Source organism: Bufo gargarizans, chromosome 10, assembly GCF_014858855.1.
Source record: "Bufo gargarizans isolate SCDJY-AF-19 chromosome 10, ASM1485885v1, whole genome shotgun sequence".
In the NCBI taxonomy this organism is placed as follows: Eukaryota; Metazoa; Chordata; class Amphibia; order Anura; family Bufonidae; genus Bufo; species Bufo gargarizans.
Window position 1 is genome coordinate 99291676 of NC_058089.1, and position 22170 is coordinate 99313845.

General features: G+C 42.4%; 1 protein-coding gene across 1 annotated transcript in view; it reads right to left on the reverse strand.

Moving 5' to 3' along the window:
- Positions 1-11545: 11545 nt before the first annotated feature.
- SLC12A3 (solute carrier family 12 member 3) overlaps positions 11546-22170 on the reverse strand; it is a 42089-nt gene continuing 31464 nt past the window's right edge. The window contains exons 23-26 of the mRNA XM_044269990.1: positions 17462-17548; positions 16405-16540; positions 15181-15248; positions 11546-11826 (exon numbers count right to left, since the gene is read on the reverse strand). Coding sequence (XP_044125925.1) covers positions 11685-11826; positions 15181-15248; positions 16405-16540; positions 17462-17548 — 433 coding nt within the window. The 3' untranslated portion in view covers positions 11546-11684. The remainder of the gene's footprint in view (positions 11827-15180; positions 15249-16404; positions 16541-17461; positions 17549-22170) is intronic.

Below are 22170 nucleotides of genomic sequence, written 5' to 3' on the forward strand. Positions count from 1 at the left end.
GTAAAGACGGCCCTGCCTCCATGCAAAGAGTCCCTAATCTAAGGGACCAGGAGTGCAGTGATATAATAGTCCCTACAATGTCTATACTATCTGTGTGCAGAAACTCCAGTGTATTTCAATGAGATGCATCTTGCCTTCTACCCCTTCCTTGCTTGGGAGAAACCTATCACAAGCAGGAGGCAGGAGAGACAGGCTGAAGCTGCATCACACTGAAACTCCGCATTGTGTAAGGGTACTTTCACACTAGGATTTTTCTTTTCCGGCATTGAGTTCCATCACAGGGGTTCTATACCGGAAAAGAACTGATCAGTTTTATCCACATGCATTCTGAATGGAGAGCAATCCATTCAGTTTGCATCAGGATGTCTTCAGTTCAGTCTTTTTGACTGATCAGGCCAAAGATAAAATCGCAGCATGCTATGGTTTTATCTCCCGCCAAAAAAACTGGACACTTGCCTGAATGCAATTTACATAGGAATGTATTAGTACCGGATCCGGCATTCAAAATGCTGGTAAAAATGTGATAAAAAATCGTAATGGATCCGTTTGTCCGTATGACAAACGGACAGACGCATCCGTTCTTGCAATGCATTTGCCGGCTGCGCAAACAAGTGGATTAAGGAAAGTTAAATTATTTTAATATTTTTTTTAACCCCTCCAGCGCTATTTTACTATGCATTCTGTATTCAGAATGCTATTATTTTTCCTAATAACCATGTTATAAGGGAAAATAATAATGATCGGGTCCCCATCCCGATCGTCTCCTAGCAAAAGTGCGTGAAAATCGCACCGCATCCGCACTTGCTTGCGGATGCTTGCGATTTTCACACAACCCCTTTCACTTCTATGGGGCCTGCGTTGTGTGAAAAACGCACAAAATAGAGCTTGCTGCGATTTTCACGCAACGCACAAGTGATGCTGGAAAATCACCGCTCATGTGCACAGCCCCATAGAAATGAATGGGTCCGGATTCAGTGCGGGTGCAATGCGTTCACCTCACGCACTGCACCCGCGCGGAAAACTCGCCCGTGTGAAAGGGGCCTTAGTCTTGTGTTTTTTTTTTTATTCTTTTAGGTATAATTATGTATAGAATATATTATGCTGTTTTGAAAAAAACAATATTGTTCCATACTTTATATTACTAAGTGATTGCCAACGTTTCCACCTATGGGAACCGCCTCTGTACAAGTAGCTTGTATGATCAGTTTTTTTATTCTGGACCAAGTGTCTTTAAATAGCCATTCCCTAATGAAGTGTTATAATCAGAAACCAGGGGCGTAACTACCATAGCGGCAGACCATGCGACTGCTATAGGGCCCAGGGCGAGAGGGGGCCCAGTTGGGATTATCTCCTCTTCTACTGTGGGGTGAAAACTTGGTCAGGACTCTACCCTCTAAAGCAGCCATGCTCAACCTGCGGCCCTCCAGCTGTTGCAAAACTACAACTCTCAGCATGCCCGAACAGCCTACAGCAGCCATGCTCAACCTGCGGCCCTCCAGCTGTTGCAAAACTACAACTCTCAGCATGCCCGAACAGCCTACAGCAGGCATGCTCAACCTGCGGCCCTCCAGCTGTTGGAAAACTACAACTCCCACAATGCCCTGCTGTAGGCTGATAGCTGTAGACTGTTCGGGCATGCTGGGAGTTGTAGTTTTACAACAGCTGGAGGGCCGCAGGTTGAGCATGCCTGCTCCAAAGGAACAACTTTTAGCAAATGAGGCAAGGGTCATTGAAAGAGGTTCAGGTGGAAACCCTTCTGTCCGGTGTGGGGGGCCTGGTTTGGTCCTATGGGGCCCTTACTTCTCTATGTAGAAAAAGAAAATGGGTCAGCACTTCACCTTTGTGTTGCACGCTGCACGGGAGAGGAGCAACCTCCAATATATCAGAATTGAAGAAATCCCAGCTGCTGTGTCTTTGTGAATAAGCCTCTTTTTATTTTCTCAAAGTAGAATGTCCTACAACCAGGACCGGTTTCGGCATACAAGCCTTTCTCAACAAATACATCCAAAACAGGAAAAATCAAGCTATATATAACATATAATACCGCCTATCTAGGGACGTCTCCACCCATTCTAATGTGTGGTATTCAATTAATGATCAATCAAACTAATTAAACAAGGTGAAACAAAGTAACATCTTGAAACAAAGTAACATATAACTAAAATTTATATTCTACCTTATTGCAGAATCTAAACATCCATATTTATTCATATTTCCATCATAAGGCAGAGGTCTAGAAAAAAATGCATAAAAGTGTATATCAATCATCTATAATAAATATATTAAATCTGTTCACAACAATCTTATAAATGTATAACCTCATAGTCTCTGTTTAGACCCCTTGGATGCAGCGTATCTAAGGTGTGTATCCAAAAGGCCTCTCTTCTAAGGAGTAGTCTTTTGATATCACCTCCTCTTCTAGGTCTCTTTATTTGTTCCAACACTTGAAACCGCAGTTGTGCAACTGTATGTTTAAATTTTTCAAAATGATATGGAACCGGTAACATGAGTTTTTTTGTCCTTATATCGGATTTATGCTTACTGATACGATCCCTCACTGCCTGCATTGTCTCGCCCACATACAAAAGGCCACAAGGACATTTAATTAAGTATATCACATTTGCTGAGTCACAGCGGTTGTCCTAGAAAAGGTTTTAACTCCTTTGGTAAAATCTACAAAATCCTTTTTATGGGACACATCACATTTTCTTAAAATTATCGCTGAAATAGGTCCAGTTCCCCCTGATAGCCTCCTGGTGACCATTGATGTTGTCAGTTTGTATACCTCCATTAGTCATCAGGAGGGTATACAAGCTGTTTCAACTATATTGAATGGAACCAATTATACGACATTAGAACAAGAATTTTTTCTTGATTTATTACATCTTGTCCTGTATGAAAATTATTTTTTATTTATGGATACATTTTACCTACAGAGGCGTGGCACCGCGATGGGGTCGAACGTGGCTCCGCCCTATGCAAATATATTTATGTCGACATTTGAAGAAAATAATGTATACAATAATGAATTATTTCAAAAAAATGTTATCATTTGGAAAAGATTTGTCGATGATATTTTTTGCATATGGGCGGGGCCGCGTGAGACCCTATCCAGTTTCATGGAACATCTCAATTCTGCTGTTGATGGTTTGCATTTTACAGTTACTAGTGACACCAATATGGTGAGTTTCCTAGACACTATGGTCGTTAAGGACCCTGGTGGTCATTTGTCCACTGATATTTATCGCAAGGATACTGATAGAAATAGTCTTCTCCATTTTAAGAGTGCCCACCCTGTGTCCTTAAAAAAAGCGATTCCTAGATCGCAATATCAAAGGGTAAAACGAATAGTTTCAGACCCTATTACGCAAAACATAAGAATAGCAGAAATGACAGAAAGATTTTTGGAACGTGGTTATCCACTGACGGTTCTTAATGAAGCTAGGGAAGGGATACAGGCTGATAGGGCACTAAAAGATCGGGCCAATATGTCTAGAATAGCTTTGATACATAAACACCATCCATTTAATGTGGGCATTGACAATATTGTCAGGAAACATTGGCATTTGTTGAATAAATCGTATCCGCAGGTTGAGGAATTCAAAAAAAAAACCTTTGATTTGTAATAAAAAGAATTTTAGTTATCGTGACAAAATAGTACAAGCAGATTTAGGTAGTACTAAAGCTATACTGAAACAACAACGGATATCCACGCCACGGATGGGTACTTCCCCCTGCCTGCATTGTCTACAGTGCTCACATATAATTAAGGGCCCTTCATTTTATCATCCACATACTGGGAAAAGCTTTGGAGTAAAAGGTTTTTTTTACCTGTGACTCAGCAAATGTGATATACTTAATTAAATGTCCTTGTGGCCTTTTGTATGTGGGCGAGACAATGCAGGCAGTGAGGGATCGTATCAGTAAGCATAAATCCGATATAAGGACAAAAAAACTCATGTTACCGGTTCCATATCATTTTGAAAAATTTAAACATACAGTTGCACAACTGCGGTTTCAAGTGTTGGAACAAATAAAGAGACCTAGAAGAGGAGGTGATATCAAAAGACTACTCCTTAGAAGAGAGGCCTTTTGGATACACACCTTAGATACGCTGCATCCAAGGGGTCTAAACAGAGACTATGAGGTTATACATTTATAAGATTGTTGTGAACAGATTTAATATATTTATTATAGATGATTGATATACACTTTTATGCATTTTTTTCTAGACCTCTGCCTTATGATGGAAATATGAATAAATATGGATGTTTAGATTCTGCAATAAGGTAGAATATAAATTTTAGTTATATGTTACTTTGTTTCAAGATGTTACTTTGTTTCACCTTGTTTAATTAGTTTGATTGATCATTAATTGAATACCACACATTAGAATGGGTGGAGACGTCCCTAGATAGGCGGTATTATATGTTATATATAGCTTGATTTTTCCTGTTTTGGATGTATTTGTTGAGAAAGGCTTGTATGCCGAAACCGGTCCTGGTTGTAGGACATTCTACTTTGAGAAAATAAAAAGAGGCTTATTCACAAAGACACAGCAGCTGGGATTTCTTCAATTCTTACTTCTCTATGTACGCCACTGTCAGAAACACTTATTATTAGTCATGGGAGTACACCAGCAATCTCCTGCAGGAGAAGCCTTGCAGAATGCAGGCAGCTGTTTACAACAGACTCGGCTTGTTACGGTTTACATTAGTCAGCAGAGCTAACAGTCCGGCTACAACAGCCTCGTATGGGCAAATATCCAAAGCTCCGTAAGGTATTGGAGATTGGTGCACTTCACATTAAAGGGGTTGTCCATTTTTACGGGGATGCTATTGGAATAATAATAATAATAATAAAAAATTAAAATAAAAATAAAATAAAAGCTATACTATACTCGCCATCCTGAACCCCCGCCGGGCTTTGTTTTCCTGACTGCAGTGATGACGTGCCTGTGTACAATTTCAGAGGTCTCATGACGTGTCCTGGTGCAATATATGGCATCTCATTGCTGTAGCCAAGACATGACGGATATGAGTGGCATGCTTGGGCAAGCTCTATATTGTGCGTTTTTCACGCAACGTAGGCCCCATAGAAATGTGGATGTGGTGTGATTTTCAGGCACGGTTGCTAGGTGACGATCGGGATGGGGACCCCATCTTCATTATTTTCTCTTATAACATGGTTATAAGGGAAAATAATAGCATTCTTAATAGAGAATGCTAAGTAAATTAGGGCTGGAGGGGTTAAAAAATAAAAAATAAAATAAAAATAAACTCACCTCATCCACTTGTTTCGTGAAGCCCGGCTTCTCTTCTTTCTTCTTCTTTCAAGACCTGAAAGAAAAGGACCTTTGGTGACGTCACTGCGCTCATCACATGGTGATGGACCATTTGATGGACCATGTGATGAGCGCAGTGACGTCACCAAAGGTCCTTTTCTCCCAGGTTCTCAAAGAAGAAGAAAGAAGACGAGCCGGGCTTCGCAAACAAGTGGATGAGGTGAGTTTTATTTTGTTTTTTTAACCCTTCCATCCCTAATTTACTGAGCATTCTGTATTCAGAATGCTATCATTTTCCCTTATAACCATCTACACAACACCGATCCCAAACCCGAACTTCTGTGAAGAAGTCCAGGTTCGGGACTGGGTACCAAACATGCCAATTTTTCTCACGCACGTGCAAAATGCATTAAAACGCTTTGCACTCGCCGGAAAAATTGTGCATTTTCCGGCAACGCACCCACATCCTATCCGGCCCTCACACAAGACACCTGTGTGAAAGAGGCCTTTAAGGCGTACCTCCCTTCTTATATATCACATTATTACTTTTAGGCCCCTTTCACACGAGAGAGTTTTCCACGTGGGTGCAATGCGTGACGTAAACGCATAGCACCCGCACTGAATCCGGACCCATTCATTTCAATGGGTCTGTGTACATGAGCGGTTTTTTTCACGCATCAGTTCTGCTGAAAAATGCAGCATGTTCTATATTCAGCGTTTTTCACGAAGCCCTGGCCCCATAGAAGTGAATGGGGCTTCAGTGAAAAACGCATTGCATCCGGAAGCAAGTGCGGGTGCGATGCGTTTTTCACTGATGGTTGCTAAGAGATGTTGTTTGTAAACCTTAGTTTTTTATCATGCGCGTGAAAAACGCATCAAAACGCATTGCACCCGCGCAGAAAAAACTGAACAACTGCACGCAATCGCAAACAAAACTGACTGAACTTGCTTGCGAAAATGGTGCGAGTTTCACTGAACGCGCCCTGAAAGCATCCGTACCTAATCCGTCACGCTCGTGTGAAAGGGGCCTTAGGCTTGCTGAGAGATTTATGTTTGTGCTTTGGGAATCCAGTGCAGTACGAGTTCTCATTGTGTAATCCCTGGCTGGTCTGATGAAAGTCTAATCCCTATAACTAAGCAGGAGATAATTGAGTGGTAGTTAAGCGGTCACATTCTGAGGACCTCAGATAGGTTCCTTGATTCCATTCTAGGACATTACAGTTTTAAGATGGCCGCAAACTTTACACCATTCAGCGGACAGCTATACCTCTTGGCCAAGTGTGCATGTGTTTTGAATGTGGATAGGGGAGCAAGTCACTGCTGGTCACCTCTGGACGTGGCTTATCTCCCCGAAGACAAAAGCATTGGGCATGCTGAAATCTAACAGCATAACCCTTCTTTCTCTCAGGTTCAGACGACATTAATCTGATGTAGATGACCATGTCTTATGGCCCCTGTTTGCACCCATTTAGCCACATACGTCTTTGCAGTTGCTTTGCCTTGCAGACCACAGGAGATATGGAATATCTGCTTAGGGTGACCATGCATGGTCAACCATATCATAGCTTTTGTAGCTATTGTATAGAAGAAAACAACAAATAATAACTGTAATAAATATTTTATTCATATATATCTATTCCAGATATTAACGTTTGATCATAGCAGTAAAAATAAAAGAATCTGGAAAATGATTGTGCGAACATAGGTTCTAAATCTATAAATGTGTGGATAAGTTGATAGGAGCTTGTCAAAAGAAACACAAAGTATGAAATGATAGATACATATCTGGATGGGGACAAATGCAAATTAGGAAGAGTCATTCCAGTAGTCATATGTGTCCTATACATAACATGACCTTAGAAGTTAAAATCCGTGTAGCCAACTTAAAGGGAATGTCCAAAAATGTTTTTAAATTAAAATGAGTTAAGTGCTAGATATATCTTTATAATGGTCCGCGCTCTTGTTTTTCTTGTACAGAGCTCTAAATCCCTGGCACAGGCATAGATATAAAACATAACATGCTTGCTACCCACAGTCACCACTAGAGGGACCTTACTGCACACCGCTATGCATTGAACTTCATGATAGCTCAGTATACTGTGAGCTCATATGTGCCCTCTAGTGGTGGATGAAGGTATAGCCAGAATGTTATCTGCCTACAGTTTCTGATAACTATATGTGTATATAGTTTTAACACTATATCTGACCATTACTATACCTGGCATGTTAGTGGTTTTCTCCACTGTATTCTACATCTCTTAATTCTCTGTTGTCCCGGAGCTAGTAGGTAGAGACTACCTGTAATGATGTCTGCCCATGAAATATACATGAAAACAGCAGATTCTCTACCCTATCTCACTCAGAATCACCATATAGGACATTATAGAGAAGTACTGAGCAGTAGTGATGTGAATAAAACACTTGGGGTGAGCTATAACGCTATTCGTTGCTGAATCATGCCAGTGTCTCTCGATCTCACTCTGCTGATCGCTGCTTCCTCTCCATAGACTTCAATGGCATAATGTAATATGAGCCTTCAGTGAGCAGGCAGCCCATCTTGGTCTCACAAGACAGATTTAACACAGAATCTGTGATTATGAAAAGGGGAGGGTGATAACTGGAGAACAAGGCATTTTCTCTGATAAGATATATTACAAAGTTTCTTACATTCAACTGTACTACTGATTTATGAAAAGTTGTGTGAACAGTTAGTGACCATTTACATCTATGTATAGCATTGGATTTTGATGAATAGGGCTGAACGTCATTTATTGTGTATATGAGAGCTAAAGTATATATGACCAGACAATAGCTGCTCATACTTATCACTCTACCAGCTTTGACGGTATGTACAGATGAATGAATGTATACAGGAGCCTCCAATCTGTCCCCTTATGGCATATATTAGGACAAAGGAGTAATTTCTGTAATGTCGGGAGATAAGCCGCTGTCGTAAGAGTCTGGCAGCTGCGCGTATCCCCTTCCCCTAATAAACATGCATGCTCAGCCAAAATTAGTGGTAAAGCTGTCTTCCATCTGTTTCCTAGATCAACGCTCTCATCTATGTCCTCAGCTAATGGCGTCAATACATAGGTGAATGTTATCTGACAACTAAGGCTTTACTCTAAACCACAGGGTTGTCACCAGCAGGTCATCTCCACACAATCACTGCTTGGTTCCGATTCGGCTATGTTCACATTGCTGTTGGTGGCTCATATGACGGATCTGGCTCAGCATCATACTTTTATTTATGAACATGTCTGTCATCAAGGGATAGCGATATTCTGAATTCAGAAGTAAATAGATATGAGAAATATTATGAGAAAATTGTCTAGTCTCAGGATACACTTTATGTGCATTATCAAGAGGATAGTCACCACTTACAGGGACTTTCTATAAAACATTATGCAATATACATACAGCTGGTTGTCCCTCTATAGTGCTGACCTGTCAGATGACCACAGCCCTTTACTGGGGGAGGACATGAGACCACCCACAGGGACTAGAGCGCAGTCAGTAACTTAAAGATATTGCAGAGTACGTGAGTAGTTTTGACCACATTAAACTGTCCACAGCACTAGGTAGGGACTCTTCAGAGTTAGTGTGAATATGTAGTTTTATTCTTCTAGGTTTTGGTGGCAGAGATTCACTGTGACGTGCTCTCAGCACTGGGCTGCGTCACAGCTCAGCAGTCGTCACGCATTCGCACTGCGCATCTGTCAGCAGTTTTGTACCTATGACACTGGCTGACCTGTTACATGTGCACTTGGCAGCTGAAGACATCTGTGTTGGTCCCATGGTCATATGTGTCCGCATTGCTGAGAAAAATTAAAGTTTTAATAGATGCAAATGAGCCTCTAGGAGCAACAGGGGTGTTGCCATTACACCTAGAGGCTCAGCTCTCTCTGCAGCTGTTGCGCCATCTGGACTTTAATTGACAGGACCAGGCAGCAGTCATGTGACGTATAGAGGCATGCGGTACACGACCACTGAGGTTAGCTGCAGCGGTCATGTGACGTATACAGGCATGCGGTACACGACTACTGAGGTTAGCGGTTGGCTGCAGCGGTCATGTGACGTATACAGGCATGCGGTACACGATCACTGAGGTTAGCAGTTGGCTGCAGCGGTCATGTGACGTATACAGGCATGCGGTACACGACCACTGAGGAGCGGTCATGTAACGTATACAGGCATGCGGTACACGACCACTGAGGTTAGCGGTTGGCTGCAGCGGTCATGTGACATATACAGGCATGTGGTACACGACCACTGAGGTTAGCGGTTGGCTGCAGCGGTCATGTGACGTATACAGGCATGCGGTACACGACCACTGAGGTTAGCGGTTGGCTGCAGCGGTCATGTGACATATACAGGCATGCGGTACACGACCACTGAGGTTAGCGGTTGGCTGCAGCGGTCATGTGACGTATACAGGCATGCGGTACACGACCACTGAGGTTAGCGGTTGGCTGCATCGGTCATGTGACGTATACAGGCATGCGGTACACGACCACTGAGGTTAGCGGTTGGCTGCAGCGGTCATGTGACGTATACAGGCATGCGTTACACGACCACTGAGGTTAGAGGATGGCTGCAGTGGTTATGTGACATATACAGGCATGCGGTACACGACCACTGAGGTTAGCGGTTGGCTGCAGCGGTCATGTGACGTATACAGGCATGCGTTACACGACCACTGAGGTTAGCGGATGGCTGCAGCGGTTATGTGACGTATACAGGCATGCGTTACACGACCACTGAGGTTAGCGGATGGCTGCAGCGGTTATGTGACGTATACAGGCATGCGGTACACGACCACTGAGGTTAGCGGTTGGCTGCAGCGGTTATGTGACGTATACAGGCATGCGTTACACGACCACTGAGGTTAGCGGATGGCTGCAGCGGTTATGTGACGTATACAGGCATGCGGTACACGACCACTGAGGTTAGCGGTTGGCTGCAGCGGTTATGTGACGTATACAGGCATGCGTTACACGACCACTGAGGTTAGCGGATGGCTGCAGCGGTTATGTGACGTATACAGGCATGCCATTGATGCAGCCAAACAAACATAGCATCGGAGCAGCCCTGGAAGGAAGAGAGGTTATTTTATCACAAATGCTGCAGTGACCCGAACAACCCCTTCCACGGGCGGTGGAAGGAAAATGCCACGCATATGGCTGACGTTTACAGGCCCTCATGGACATAAGTAACCATTGTAAAACTATATGTTGTTGGTATTTTTGGATATCGGCTCTACTGCAGCCGTTACTTGGCCTGATACTAGGAAAGTTTTTTAAAATGACTATAGCTAATATATTAAGGTGCACCTCTTTGCAGCGCTATTTTTTGGGGAAGGCAATTGCTCAGGATCCCCGTGGACAGGACTAGAGCTATATGGCAATTACGTGGGCACTATATGGTAGAATCACGTTATATATGGCTATTTGGGAGCTGAATGACTGTGAGCACTAGTATGACAAAAACTGCCCCAAAATGGCAAGGAAGTCTCTACTTTGCTTGTTGCCCAGGGCCCCATCACTATAAAATAAATAGTCTGATATAAAAGTAAAAAAAATTGGGGTCTGCTAGTATTTTACAGTTAGTTTATCTTTTACATATAGTGTTCATTTATTGTGCATAGTATTACCTTTCATTTATTATATATATATGTTTTTATTATATTGCTTATAGTTTTACATTTTATACTTTCTTTTCTCATCATAGGCTTTTAGTGTAACTATTTTAAAGGCGATACCTACTAATGAAAACCTGATACTTATACATATTCCTTTTTTGTAGAATGGTAGATTTCTTCAGTCAGTTTTTTGCACACTATTTTGGGGGCGGCCATCTTGCCCGAGCTGCTGTTAACAGCATTTAGACATCTACTTTCCATTAGCCACAAGGACCATAGGTAGAATAGGCTGGAGATGTTCATTGACTTCTAGCCATGTCTCCGTGACCTGTGCAGAGGACATTGTGGAGGGAGGGGGAGTAGATAAGCTGTGATCATCACCTACTGTAAATGGTGGTCCCTGTGCTATCTATACATAGGTGTTATCTGTCATTGTAATCCTGCCTCTGGTGATGATGAGATGACTGCTGAAAAGTGATCTCTACAGAAGGGGAATTGTCAGCCTATTATTAGGCTTGCAGGATTTTAGGATCTTTTTTTCAAATATAGATAGCGACATGGAAAATAAAAAATATGTTAAACATAAAACATTCATTTAAACAATAGGTCATTTTTAACAAAATATTAATATATGGTGGGAATGGCACTAATTTGGTATGCAGGCACGGGGCAGGTAGAGGCCAAGGACGATGCAAGCCGTTAGTTGTTGTAGGCAATGCTCATCTGCCTCTGCTTGTGAGTCTGGTATGGGACCTCTTCTTACTGGCAGTACATGGTTAGGACATTCTTCTGGTTTCCTCTAACTAGAAGAACTGGTGGTCTCAGGTCTTGGGACAGGGTCTCCAGCCAGGCCATGTATAGAGAACTGGGACATTTACCTTTTCTGGCAACGGGCATTGCTCTAATAAAAGAGAAAAAAAAAGACAATATGTTACGCCTCTGTCAGACAGTAAAGAACCAGATGCAGTTTAATTTCTACTATACACCGGCCATCCCCAAATGAAGCCTAACCAGTTCAGCCTTAGGATACTTTCACACTAGAGTTTTTTCTTTTCCGGTATTGAGTTCCGTCCTAGGGGCTCAATACCGGAAAAAACTGATCAGTTTTATCCTAATGCATTCTGAATGGAGAGTAATCCGTTCAGGATGCATCAGGATGCGTCAGTTCAGTGCTGCAGTTCTCTCTCCAGCCAAAAATCCTGAACGCTTGCCGGAATGCCGGATCTGGCATTCATTTCCATTGAAATACACTAATGCCAGATTCGGCCCCAAGTGTTCCTGAAAAACGTATCCGGTTTTGCGGTCTGCGCATGCTCAGACGTCAGACCTTAAAACGTCAGATCCGGTATTGCAATGCATTTGCGAGATGGATCCGCAGAGTCACTAATAATATACTGTGGCACAAAATACCACCCCAGCAGAGCCAAATACCACAGTGCAGCACAATATAATGTCCCAGCAGCACAAAATACCTCCAAGAATGTACCCCACTGTGGTGGCCTTTGCTAGCTGCCACGTTCTGCCCTCACTTACCTGGCTGGCGGTTGTGAGGAGGGCTCAGGTGGCCCCCTGGGCATCAGTCGCCCACCGAAAAGTTTCCCTGTAGATTCTATGGACAGTCCGCCCCTGAACACACTGCATGGTCAGGCTCTGTTTGCAGTTTGGCATTAAAATCAGAGGTGTATTTTTGCAGCCAAAATCTGAGCCTGATACTTGGATTTCTGCTGCACATATGCTATGGATGGTAGCAGATCAGTCAAATTGTTATTTAATGATTTCACATTGCATTTTCGCCCTCTGCTGGGCTTTCCATCGGAGATATACGTGTCAATACCTGAGAATGGTATTCAAACATACAGTTGCATGAAAAAGTATGTGAACCCTTTGGAATGATATGGATTTCTGCACAAATTGGTCATAAAATGTGATCTGATCTTCATCTAAGTCACAACAATAGACAATCACAGTCGGCTTAACCTAATAACACACAAAGAATTAAATGTTACCATGTTTTTATTGAACACCCCATGTAAACATTCACAGTGCAGGTGGAAAAAGTATGTGAACCCCTAGACTAATGACATCTCCAAGAGCTAATTGGAGTGAGGTGTCGGCCAACTGGAGTCCAATCAATGAGATGAGATTGGAGGTGCTGGTTACAGCTGCCCTGCCCTATAAAACACACACACACACCAGTTCTGGGTTTGCTTTTCACAAGAAGCATTGCCTGATGTGAATGATGCCTCGCACAAAAGAGCTCTCAGAAGACCTACGATTAAGAATTGTTGACTTGCATAAAGCTGGAAAGGGTTATAAAAGTATCTCCAAAAGCCTTGCTGTTCATCAGTCCACGGTAAGACAAATTGTCTATAAATGGAGAAAGTTCAGCGCTGATGCTACTCTCCCTAGGAGTGGCCGTCCTGTAAAGAGGACTGCAAGAGCACAGCGCAGACTGCTCAATGAGGTGAAGAAGAATACTAGAGTCTCAGCTAAAGACTTACAAAAGTCTCTGGCATATGCTAACATCCCTGTTAGCGAATCTACGATACGTAAAACACTAAACAAGAATGGATTTCATGGGAGGATACCACAGAGGAAGCCACTGCCGTCCAAAAAAAAACATTGCTGCACGTTTACAGTTTGCACAAGAGCACCTGGATGTTCCACAGCAGTGCTGGCAAAATATTCTGTGGACAGATGAAACCAAAGTTGAGTTGTTTGGAAGAAACACACAACACTGTGTGGAGAAAAAGAGGCACAGCACACCAACATCAAAACCTCATTCCAACTGTGAAGTATGGTGGTGGGGGCATCGTGGTTTGGGGTTGCTTTGCTGCGTCAGCGCCTGGACGGATTGCTATCATCGAAGGATTAAATGAATTCCCAAGTTTATCAAGACATTTTGCAGGAGAACTTAAGTCCATCTGTCCACCAGCTAAAGCTCAACAGAAGATGGGTGTCGCAACAGGACAACGACCCAAAGCATAGAGGTAAAACAACAGAATGGCTTAGACAGAAGAAAATACGCCTTCTGGAGCGGCCCAGTCAGAGTCCTGACCTCAACCCGATTGAGATGCTGTGGCATGACCTCAAGAAAGCGATTCACACCCGACATCCCAAGAATATTGCGGAACTGAAACAGTTCTGTAAAGAGGAATGGTCAAGAATTACTCCTGACCGCTGTGCACGTCTGATCTGCAACTACAGGAAACGTTTGGTTGAAGTTATTGCTGCCAAAGGAGGTTCAACCAGTTATTAAATCCAAGGGTTCACATACTTTTTCCACCTGCACTGTGAATGTTTACATGGTGTGTTCAATAAAAACGTGGTAACATTTAATTATTTGTGTGTCTTTAGGTTAAGCAGACTGTGATTGTCTATTGTTGTGACTTAGATGAAGATCAGATCACATTTTATGACCAATTTGTGCAGAAATTCATATCATTCCAAAGGGTTCACATACTTTTTCTTGCAACTGTATACCGTGATCTGTGCATTCAAATGGAGTCAAAATGATTCAGCTTTTATGCCAGAAAGAAAAGTGCTACAGACTGTTGGCAAAAAAGCCAGTGCCAAACAGATAGCGGGTGAAATAGAGCCCAAAGATGAATCCTTTGGACTCCATTTGGCTCATTAAAGTGAATGCACCCATCATGGTATTGAGTACCATTTTTGGGTAATTTAAGCCCAGCAGAGAGCTAAAATGCAATGTGAAATCCATACAGAATAAGGGCTCATGCACATGAACGTATTTCCTTTCCGTGTCCGTTCCATTATTATTATTTTTTGCGGACCGTATGCGGAACCATTCATTTTAATGGGTCCGCAAAAAAAGTGTGCATTCTGTTTCCATTCGTCCATACTGCAAAAAAATAGAACATGTCCTATTACTGTCTGCATTATGGAGAAGGATAGGACTCTGTTCTATTAGGGGCCAGCTGTTCTGTTCTGTACAGAATGCACATGGACGTCATCCGTATTTTTTGTGGACCGCAAAATACATAAGGTCGTGTGCATGAGCCCTTAGTAGCATGGTACTCATCTCCCTAGAAGTTTTTTTTACCACGGTGTGGATGAAATTCCGCACAGAACTTGCACATGACCAGGGTTGTGTAAACCCCATTCACGTGCATGGAGTGCAGGACATCTGTTCAGAATACGACACCCGGGACCCCGATAATACCAGTTTAGTCTACAGGACAGCTCTAACTTGCCATTACTTCAAGCACATGTATAAATTCTACTTTGTACTCACACGACAACCAGTGCAGCATCCCGGGAGTAATCCTGAAGGATCTCGTTCAATCGGATTTGTCTCAAAGACTGTAAAATAATAAACTACGTATATTAAGAAAATATATATAATGCGGAGCTCCGTTACCTGAAGATGACAGGGTCCTGCTTAGCTCAATAAAAGCTGAAATGGGGAGGAGGCCTCCTTCATTACTCCATGTGCCCTGACATGAATGAGGCAGTGAAAAATTACCCCAAACTAGACTCCCTAAGCAATAGATGCCATGTCAGCTGAACGGACTGCTTACATCATTGCATTATATGAAAATGTCAATTAAAGGGGTTGCGTCACAAAGCATATTCTACATTTTCCAAACCAGCACCTGGATCTGAATACTTTTGTAATTGCATGGAATTAAAAATGTATTATAGCTACTGAGTTATTCACTGAAATGTATCTGTATAGCGTCACCTGCTGTTTATTCTATTTTGCTTATTTCTTGTCCATCACACTGAGCTGGTCGCACGTGCTCAATTTAAATCTTCAACTGCCACCAGCCATATGTTCTGTTAGAAGCTGTGGCAGTTACAGGGAGAGAACTGCAGCAGAAAGGACACGCTCCCTCAGCTGCCAGGCTGAAGATAATATAGCAGAATAATTGGAAAAGTAAATGAGGAGATCTCTGGATCCATGTGAGGTACAGGGCTGCTTCTGGTTTTCTTAGAAAGATATTGTCATGTCCTATACTGTCTGCTTTTCACATGGCATAACCCCTTTAAGGAGCCAATTAGTAAAATTAGATTAGCCTTTTTGCAGGATGATGTAACGGCCCCTTTATACTGCCGGGGAAGCGTTCCTTTCCAACAATCGCCTGCTCGTCAGTGGAGGAGAAAGCTGTATTTTCATGCAGCGATCTCCTCCACAGTATAGGGACTGATATCGCTTGTCCTCATACAGTTGCATTTTTTCTGAGTGTTGTTTTAGACGGCACAATGTGCTGCCCAGAAACGATAAGTTAAGTGACCGCACAATTGTAATACCCGATGAAAAAGCGTTTCGCTCGTTCATCGGGTGATTGGCAGCACCTTTGAATGGGCCGATGATCTCTAACAAGCGTCAGTACAAATGTTCGGGCAGTGTAATGGAGCCCTTGCTCATTTCCCTAGAATTGTCACCCCCTGCTGGAGGCGGCTGCCTGATTTCCGACAGGCGCTCCCTGCGCACACAGTGTCACTGTATTCACACCTTGGCCCTGTTCCTCTTGATTTCCTCATCTGATATCTTCCACGGACAGTCGCGTCTCATCTCGTTTACCAGGACCTCCTCTTTGAAGCCGTCGTTCAGCATGTACGGAGCGATGAGATCTTCAAACCGCTTCACACTGCCAACAAACATCCACAGTTTATATGACCGTCATATGAGATGAAGAGCCGATTTACGGTAGCTGCCCCTCCTCATGGGTGCCTTATATACTAGCTATAAATGATACCCCTAGATCAGTACTGCAGTGGGCCGCCCTCCTGGTAAAATCCCTCTAGTCTATCCCAGTCAGTCCGTACCTAATCCTGGCAAAGTCCATCTGTACAGGGTACCAATGTGCTATGCCAGGCTTTAGCCAAGCCGAGGGGGCACAGGCAGTGTGGACCATGTGTGGTCCTGCCTGCACAGCGTTCACTGCGGCCCCCATTGCTCCAGTACAGTGAAATCCGTATAGTCTGAATATACTGAATCTAGAGCGCATAGGCCCCAAGAACTTTGGAAACCTAGTTCTTTAGTAAAACTGCAATATCAGTTAATAAACTATATTAGAAAAATGTTTTTAGGCCATTTAGAAAGGTTTTTTTTTAGGCTTATTAAAAGTTTGGTTACTCCTTAATACTGAGATCAAACCACGAGCGACTGATGTGAGCGAGTTATAGTGCGTCTCCATATCTGACAGATACGTTGACATAATACTTATTTTTGCTTTTTGGACGCTTTTCAGATTTATTGCATCTTTACCAGTGGCGTAAAATGACCGGACCCCACAGCGAATTTTTGAAAGGGCCCCCCCTCCCCCAGCAACTCCTTTGCAACTCCTGACTCCTGTGCAACCCCTGCTCCTGAGGCTAGTCAAGATGGCGCTCTTAGACTAGGCCCGGCAGCCGCTCCGTACATTCCCTACAGTGTCACTGTATAATACTGTAGAGGGGCCCTGACAATAAAATCTTTTATTCCTCCTCCTACGTGGGCCCCTACTGAGTTCAGGCCCTAAAACAGCCGTTTCCCCTGCTTTCCCTATAGCTACGCCCCTGGTCCTTACTGTTCAGGCCGCGGTTTCTGGTTGATATCTGGTAGGACATGCACCTCATGAAATCCAATTCTGAACTTACTCAACAAAGAGATCATCCTGTAACACAGTAAAGGATATCTGTCAGTAAAATCTGTAAAGTAATGGATAGTAATGTAAGGTTGTAAGGCAAGGACAGTAAAGGATATCTGTCAGTAAAATCTGTAAAGTAAAGGATAGCAATGTAAGGTAGTAAAGTAAGGACAGTAAAGGATATCTGTCAGTAAAATCTGTAAAGTAAAGGATAGCAATTTTAGGTAGTAAAGTAAGGACAGTAAAGGATATCTGTCAGTAAAATCTGTAAAGTAAAGGATAGCAATGTAAGGTAGTAAAGTAAGGACAGTAAAGGATATCTGTCAGTAAAATCTGTAAAGTAAAGGATAGCAATTTTAGGTAGTAAAGTAAGGACAGTAAAGGATATCTGTCAGTAAAACCTGTAAAGTAAAGGATAGCAATTTTAGGTAGTAAAGTAAGGACAGTAAAGGATATCTGTCAGTAAAATCTGTAAAGTAAAGGATAGCAATTTTAGGTAGTAAAGTAAGGACAGTAAAGGATATCTGTCAGTAAAATCTGTAAAGTAAAGGATAGCAATTTTAGGTAGTAAAGTAAGGACAGTAAGGGAGATCTGTCAGTAAAATCTATTGACTCCATCTTCTATGTACCAGCATGATCACTATGACTTAAAAAAAAATAAACTCTTTAAACTTTCAGTAAAGCATAACTGATAGTATGAATGCACATACATTATACAGTAAAAGGGGTTTCTAGGACTTAATACAGGCCATCAATATTAGATCAATGTTAGCCCAAATCCTGGCACCTCCATGATCAGCTGAGGGAAGGGGCTACAGTGATCAGAGGACTGCCATGTCCCCTTGACTAGGCACAGCTTCATACAGTTGGTAGTGGTTGTGACTGGCACTGCCACTCAGTCCCATTCGCTTGAATGGAACTAAGTTGTAGAGAGTAAATGTATTGGATGGGTACCCTATACGTCAATGTCTGGCCCTTGGAACATGAATTGAGAATTTAAAGTGTAACTGTCATTTTTAGTTTTATTTTTGTAATGTATAGAGACAGTGATACTGACCATTTTTTTTAATATACTTTAATTACTGAAATTGTACATTTCTATTAGAAGATAGCTCTTAAGTGTCCCATTTTGAGCCTTAGCAACGCTCCTCTGTCTTCTGCTTACATAACACAGTCAGTACTGAGCAAGTCTCCACAGTTATGTAAACAGAAGACAGAGGAGCGTTGCTAAGGCACAAAATGGGACACTTAAGAGCTATTTTTCTAATAGAAATGTACTATTTCAGTAATTAAAGTATATGACAAAAATGGTCAGTATCACTGCCCCTACACATTACAAAAATAAAAAAAGAATGACAGTTACACTTTAAAGGGTTTTAAAGAATTTAAACACCTTGAGAATTTAAAGGGCTAAAGTTTTTCTGGTAATTTTTTTATTTTTTTAAACAAATTCCTGCAGTATGGCCACCGAAATAGAAGACTCATACTTATCTGCTCTACGTCGCTCCCCCCCCCCCCCCCCTCCTCTCAGCGCTGCCTCCACTCTCTCCATCTTCTGGTCCCCATACCGCTTGCATCCGGCTGGCTACAGGCATGGTCATGTGCACCACTCCAGCCAATGACTGGCTTCAGTGGTGACCCGTTGCTTGTGGCTACATCATCACTGAAGCCAGTCATTGGCTGGAGAGGTGCATGTGACCATGCCCGTAGCCAGCTGGCAGATGTAAGCAGCACCAGAACCGGAAGGTGGAGACAGCGGGAGCAGCGTAGAGGACAGGAGCAGCGGGGAGCAGGTAAGTATATATCTTTATTTTCAGGGTCCATACTGCAGGAACTTGTTAAAAAAAATATAATTTTTACCGGAAAACCCCTTTAAGCAAAAATCTTTTTTTTTTTTTTTTTTTTCTTTTTCTTCTTTTTTTCATGTCTCTGGGTTTTTGCCCCTTGTCAGTGCTGAGCAGCGTACTGCTTCGGCTGGGTGAAAAGGCTTTGATGTGGGTCTGAAGAAATTAAAGGGGTTGTACGGGTTCAGAGCTGACACCCATTTTTACCCAGGCAGCCCCCCTGATATGAGCATCGGAGCATTTCTTGAATCGCACAGGACAAGGGCTTTTTAACCACTTCAGCCCCGCTAGGTGAAACCCCCTTCATGACCAGAGCACTTTTTACACTTCGGCACTACACTACTTTCACCGTTTATCGCTCGGTCATGCAACTTACCACCCAAATGAATTTTACCTCCTTTTCTTCTCTAATAGAGCTTTCATTTGGTGGTATTTCATTGCTGCTGGCATTTTTACTTTTTTTGTTATTAATCAAAATGTAACGATTTTTTTGCAAAAAAATGACATTTTTCACTTTCAGCTGTAAAATGTTGCAAAAAAAAACGACATCCATATATAAATTTTTCGCCAAATTTATTGTTCTACATGTTTTTGATTAAAAAAAAATGTTTGGGCAAAAAAAAAATGGTTTGGGTAAAAGTTATAGCATTTACAAACTATGGTACAAAAATGTGAATTTCCGCTTTTTGAAACAGCTCTGACTTTCTGAGCACCTGTCATGATTCCTGAGGTTCTACAATGCCCAAACAGTAGAAAACCCCCACAAATGACCCCATTTCGGAAAGTAGACACCCTAAGGTATTCGCTGATGGGCATAGTGAGTTCATAGAACTTTTTATTTTTTGTCACAAGTTAGCGGAAAATGATGATGATTTTTATTTATTTATTTTTTCTTACAAAGCCTCATATTCCACTAACTTGCGACAAAAAATAAAAAATTCTAGGAACTCGCCATGCCCCTCACGGAATACCTTGGGGTGTCTTCTTTCCAAAATGGGGTCACTTGTGGCGTAGTTATACTGCCCTGGCAATTTAGGGGCCCAAATGTGTGAGAAGAACTTTGCAATCAAAATGTGTAAAAAATGACCGGTGAAATCCGAAAGGTGCACTTTGGAATATGTGCCCCTTTGCCCACCTTGGCAGCAAAAAAGTGTCACACATCTGGTATCGCCGTACTCAGGAGAAGTTGGGGAATGTGTTTTGGGGTGTCATTTTACATATACCCATGCTGGGTGAGAGAAATATCTTGGCAAAAGACAACTTTGTATAAAAAAATGGGAAAAGTTGTCTTTTGCCAAGATATTTCTCTCATCCAGCATGGGTATATGTAAAATGACACCCCAAAACACATTCCCTAACTTCTCCTGAGTACGGCGATACCAGATGTGTCACACTTTTTTGCTGCCAAGGTGGGCAAAGGGGCACATATTCCAAAGTGCACCTTTCAGATTTTGCAGGCCATTTTTTACACATTTTGATTGCAAGGTACTTCTCACACATTTGGGCCCCTAAATTTCCAGGGCAGTATAACTACGCCACAAGTGACCCCATTTTGGAAAGAAGACACCCCAAGGTATTCCGTGAGGGGCATGGCGAGTTCCTAGAATTTTTTATTTTTTGTCACAAGTTAGTGGAATATGATGATTTTTTTTTTTTTCTCTTTTTTCCTTACAAAGTCTCATATTCCACTAACTTGCGACAAAAAATAAAAAATTCTAGGAACTCATCATGCCCCTCACGGAATACCTTGGGGTGTCTTCTTTCCAAAATGGGGTCACTTGTGGCGTAGTTATACTGCCCTGGCAATTTAGGGGCCCAAATGTGTAAGAAGTACCTTGCAATCAAAATGTGTAAGAAATGGCCTGCAAAATCCGAAAGGTGCACTTTGGAATATGTGCCCCTTTGCCCACCTTGGCAGCAAAAAAGTGTGACACATCTGGTATCGCCGTACTCAGGAGAAGTTGGGCAATGTGTTTTGGGGTGTCATTTTACATATACCCATGCTGGGTGAGAGAAATATCTTGGCAAAAGACAACTTTTCCCATTTTTTTATACAAAGTTGGCATTTGACCAAGATATTTTTCTCACCCAGCATGGGTATATGTAAAATGACACCCCAAAACACATTCCCCAACTTCTCCTGAGTACGGAGATACCACATGTGTGACACTTTTTTGCAGCCTAGATGCGCAAAGGGGCCCAAATTCCTTCTAGAAGGGCATTTTTAGACATTTGGATCCCAGACTTCTTCTCACACTTTCGGGCCCCTAAAAAGCCAGGGCAGTATAAATACCCCACATGTGACCCCACTTTGGAAAGAAGACACCCCAAGGTATTCAATGAGGGGCATGGCGAGTTCCTAGAATTTTTTTTTTTTTGCATAAGTTAGCGGATATTGATTTTTTTTTGTTTTTTTTCTCACAAAGTCTCACTTTCCGCTAACTTAGGACAAAAATTTCAATCTTTCATGGACTCAATATGCCCCTCACGGAATACCTTGGGGTGTCTTCTTTCCGAAATGGGGTCACATGTGGGGTATTTATACTGCCCTGGCTTTTTAGGGGCCCTAAAGCGTGAGAAGAAGTCTGGAATATAAATGTCTAAAAATGTTTACGCATTTGGATTCCGTGAGGGGTATGGTGAGTTCATGGGAGATTTTATTTTTTGACACAAGTTAGTGGAATATGAGACTTTGTAAGGAAAAACAAAAACAAACAAAAAATTTCCGCTAACTTGTGCCAAAAAAAATGTCTGAATGGAGCCTTACCAGGGGGGGGGGGGGGGGGGGGGGGTGATCAATGACAG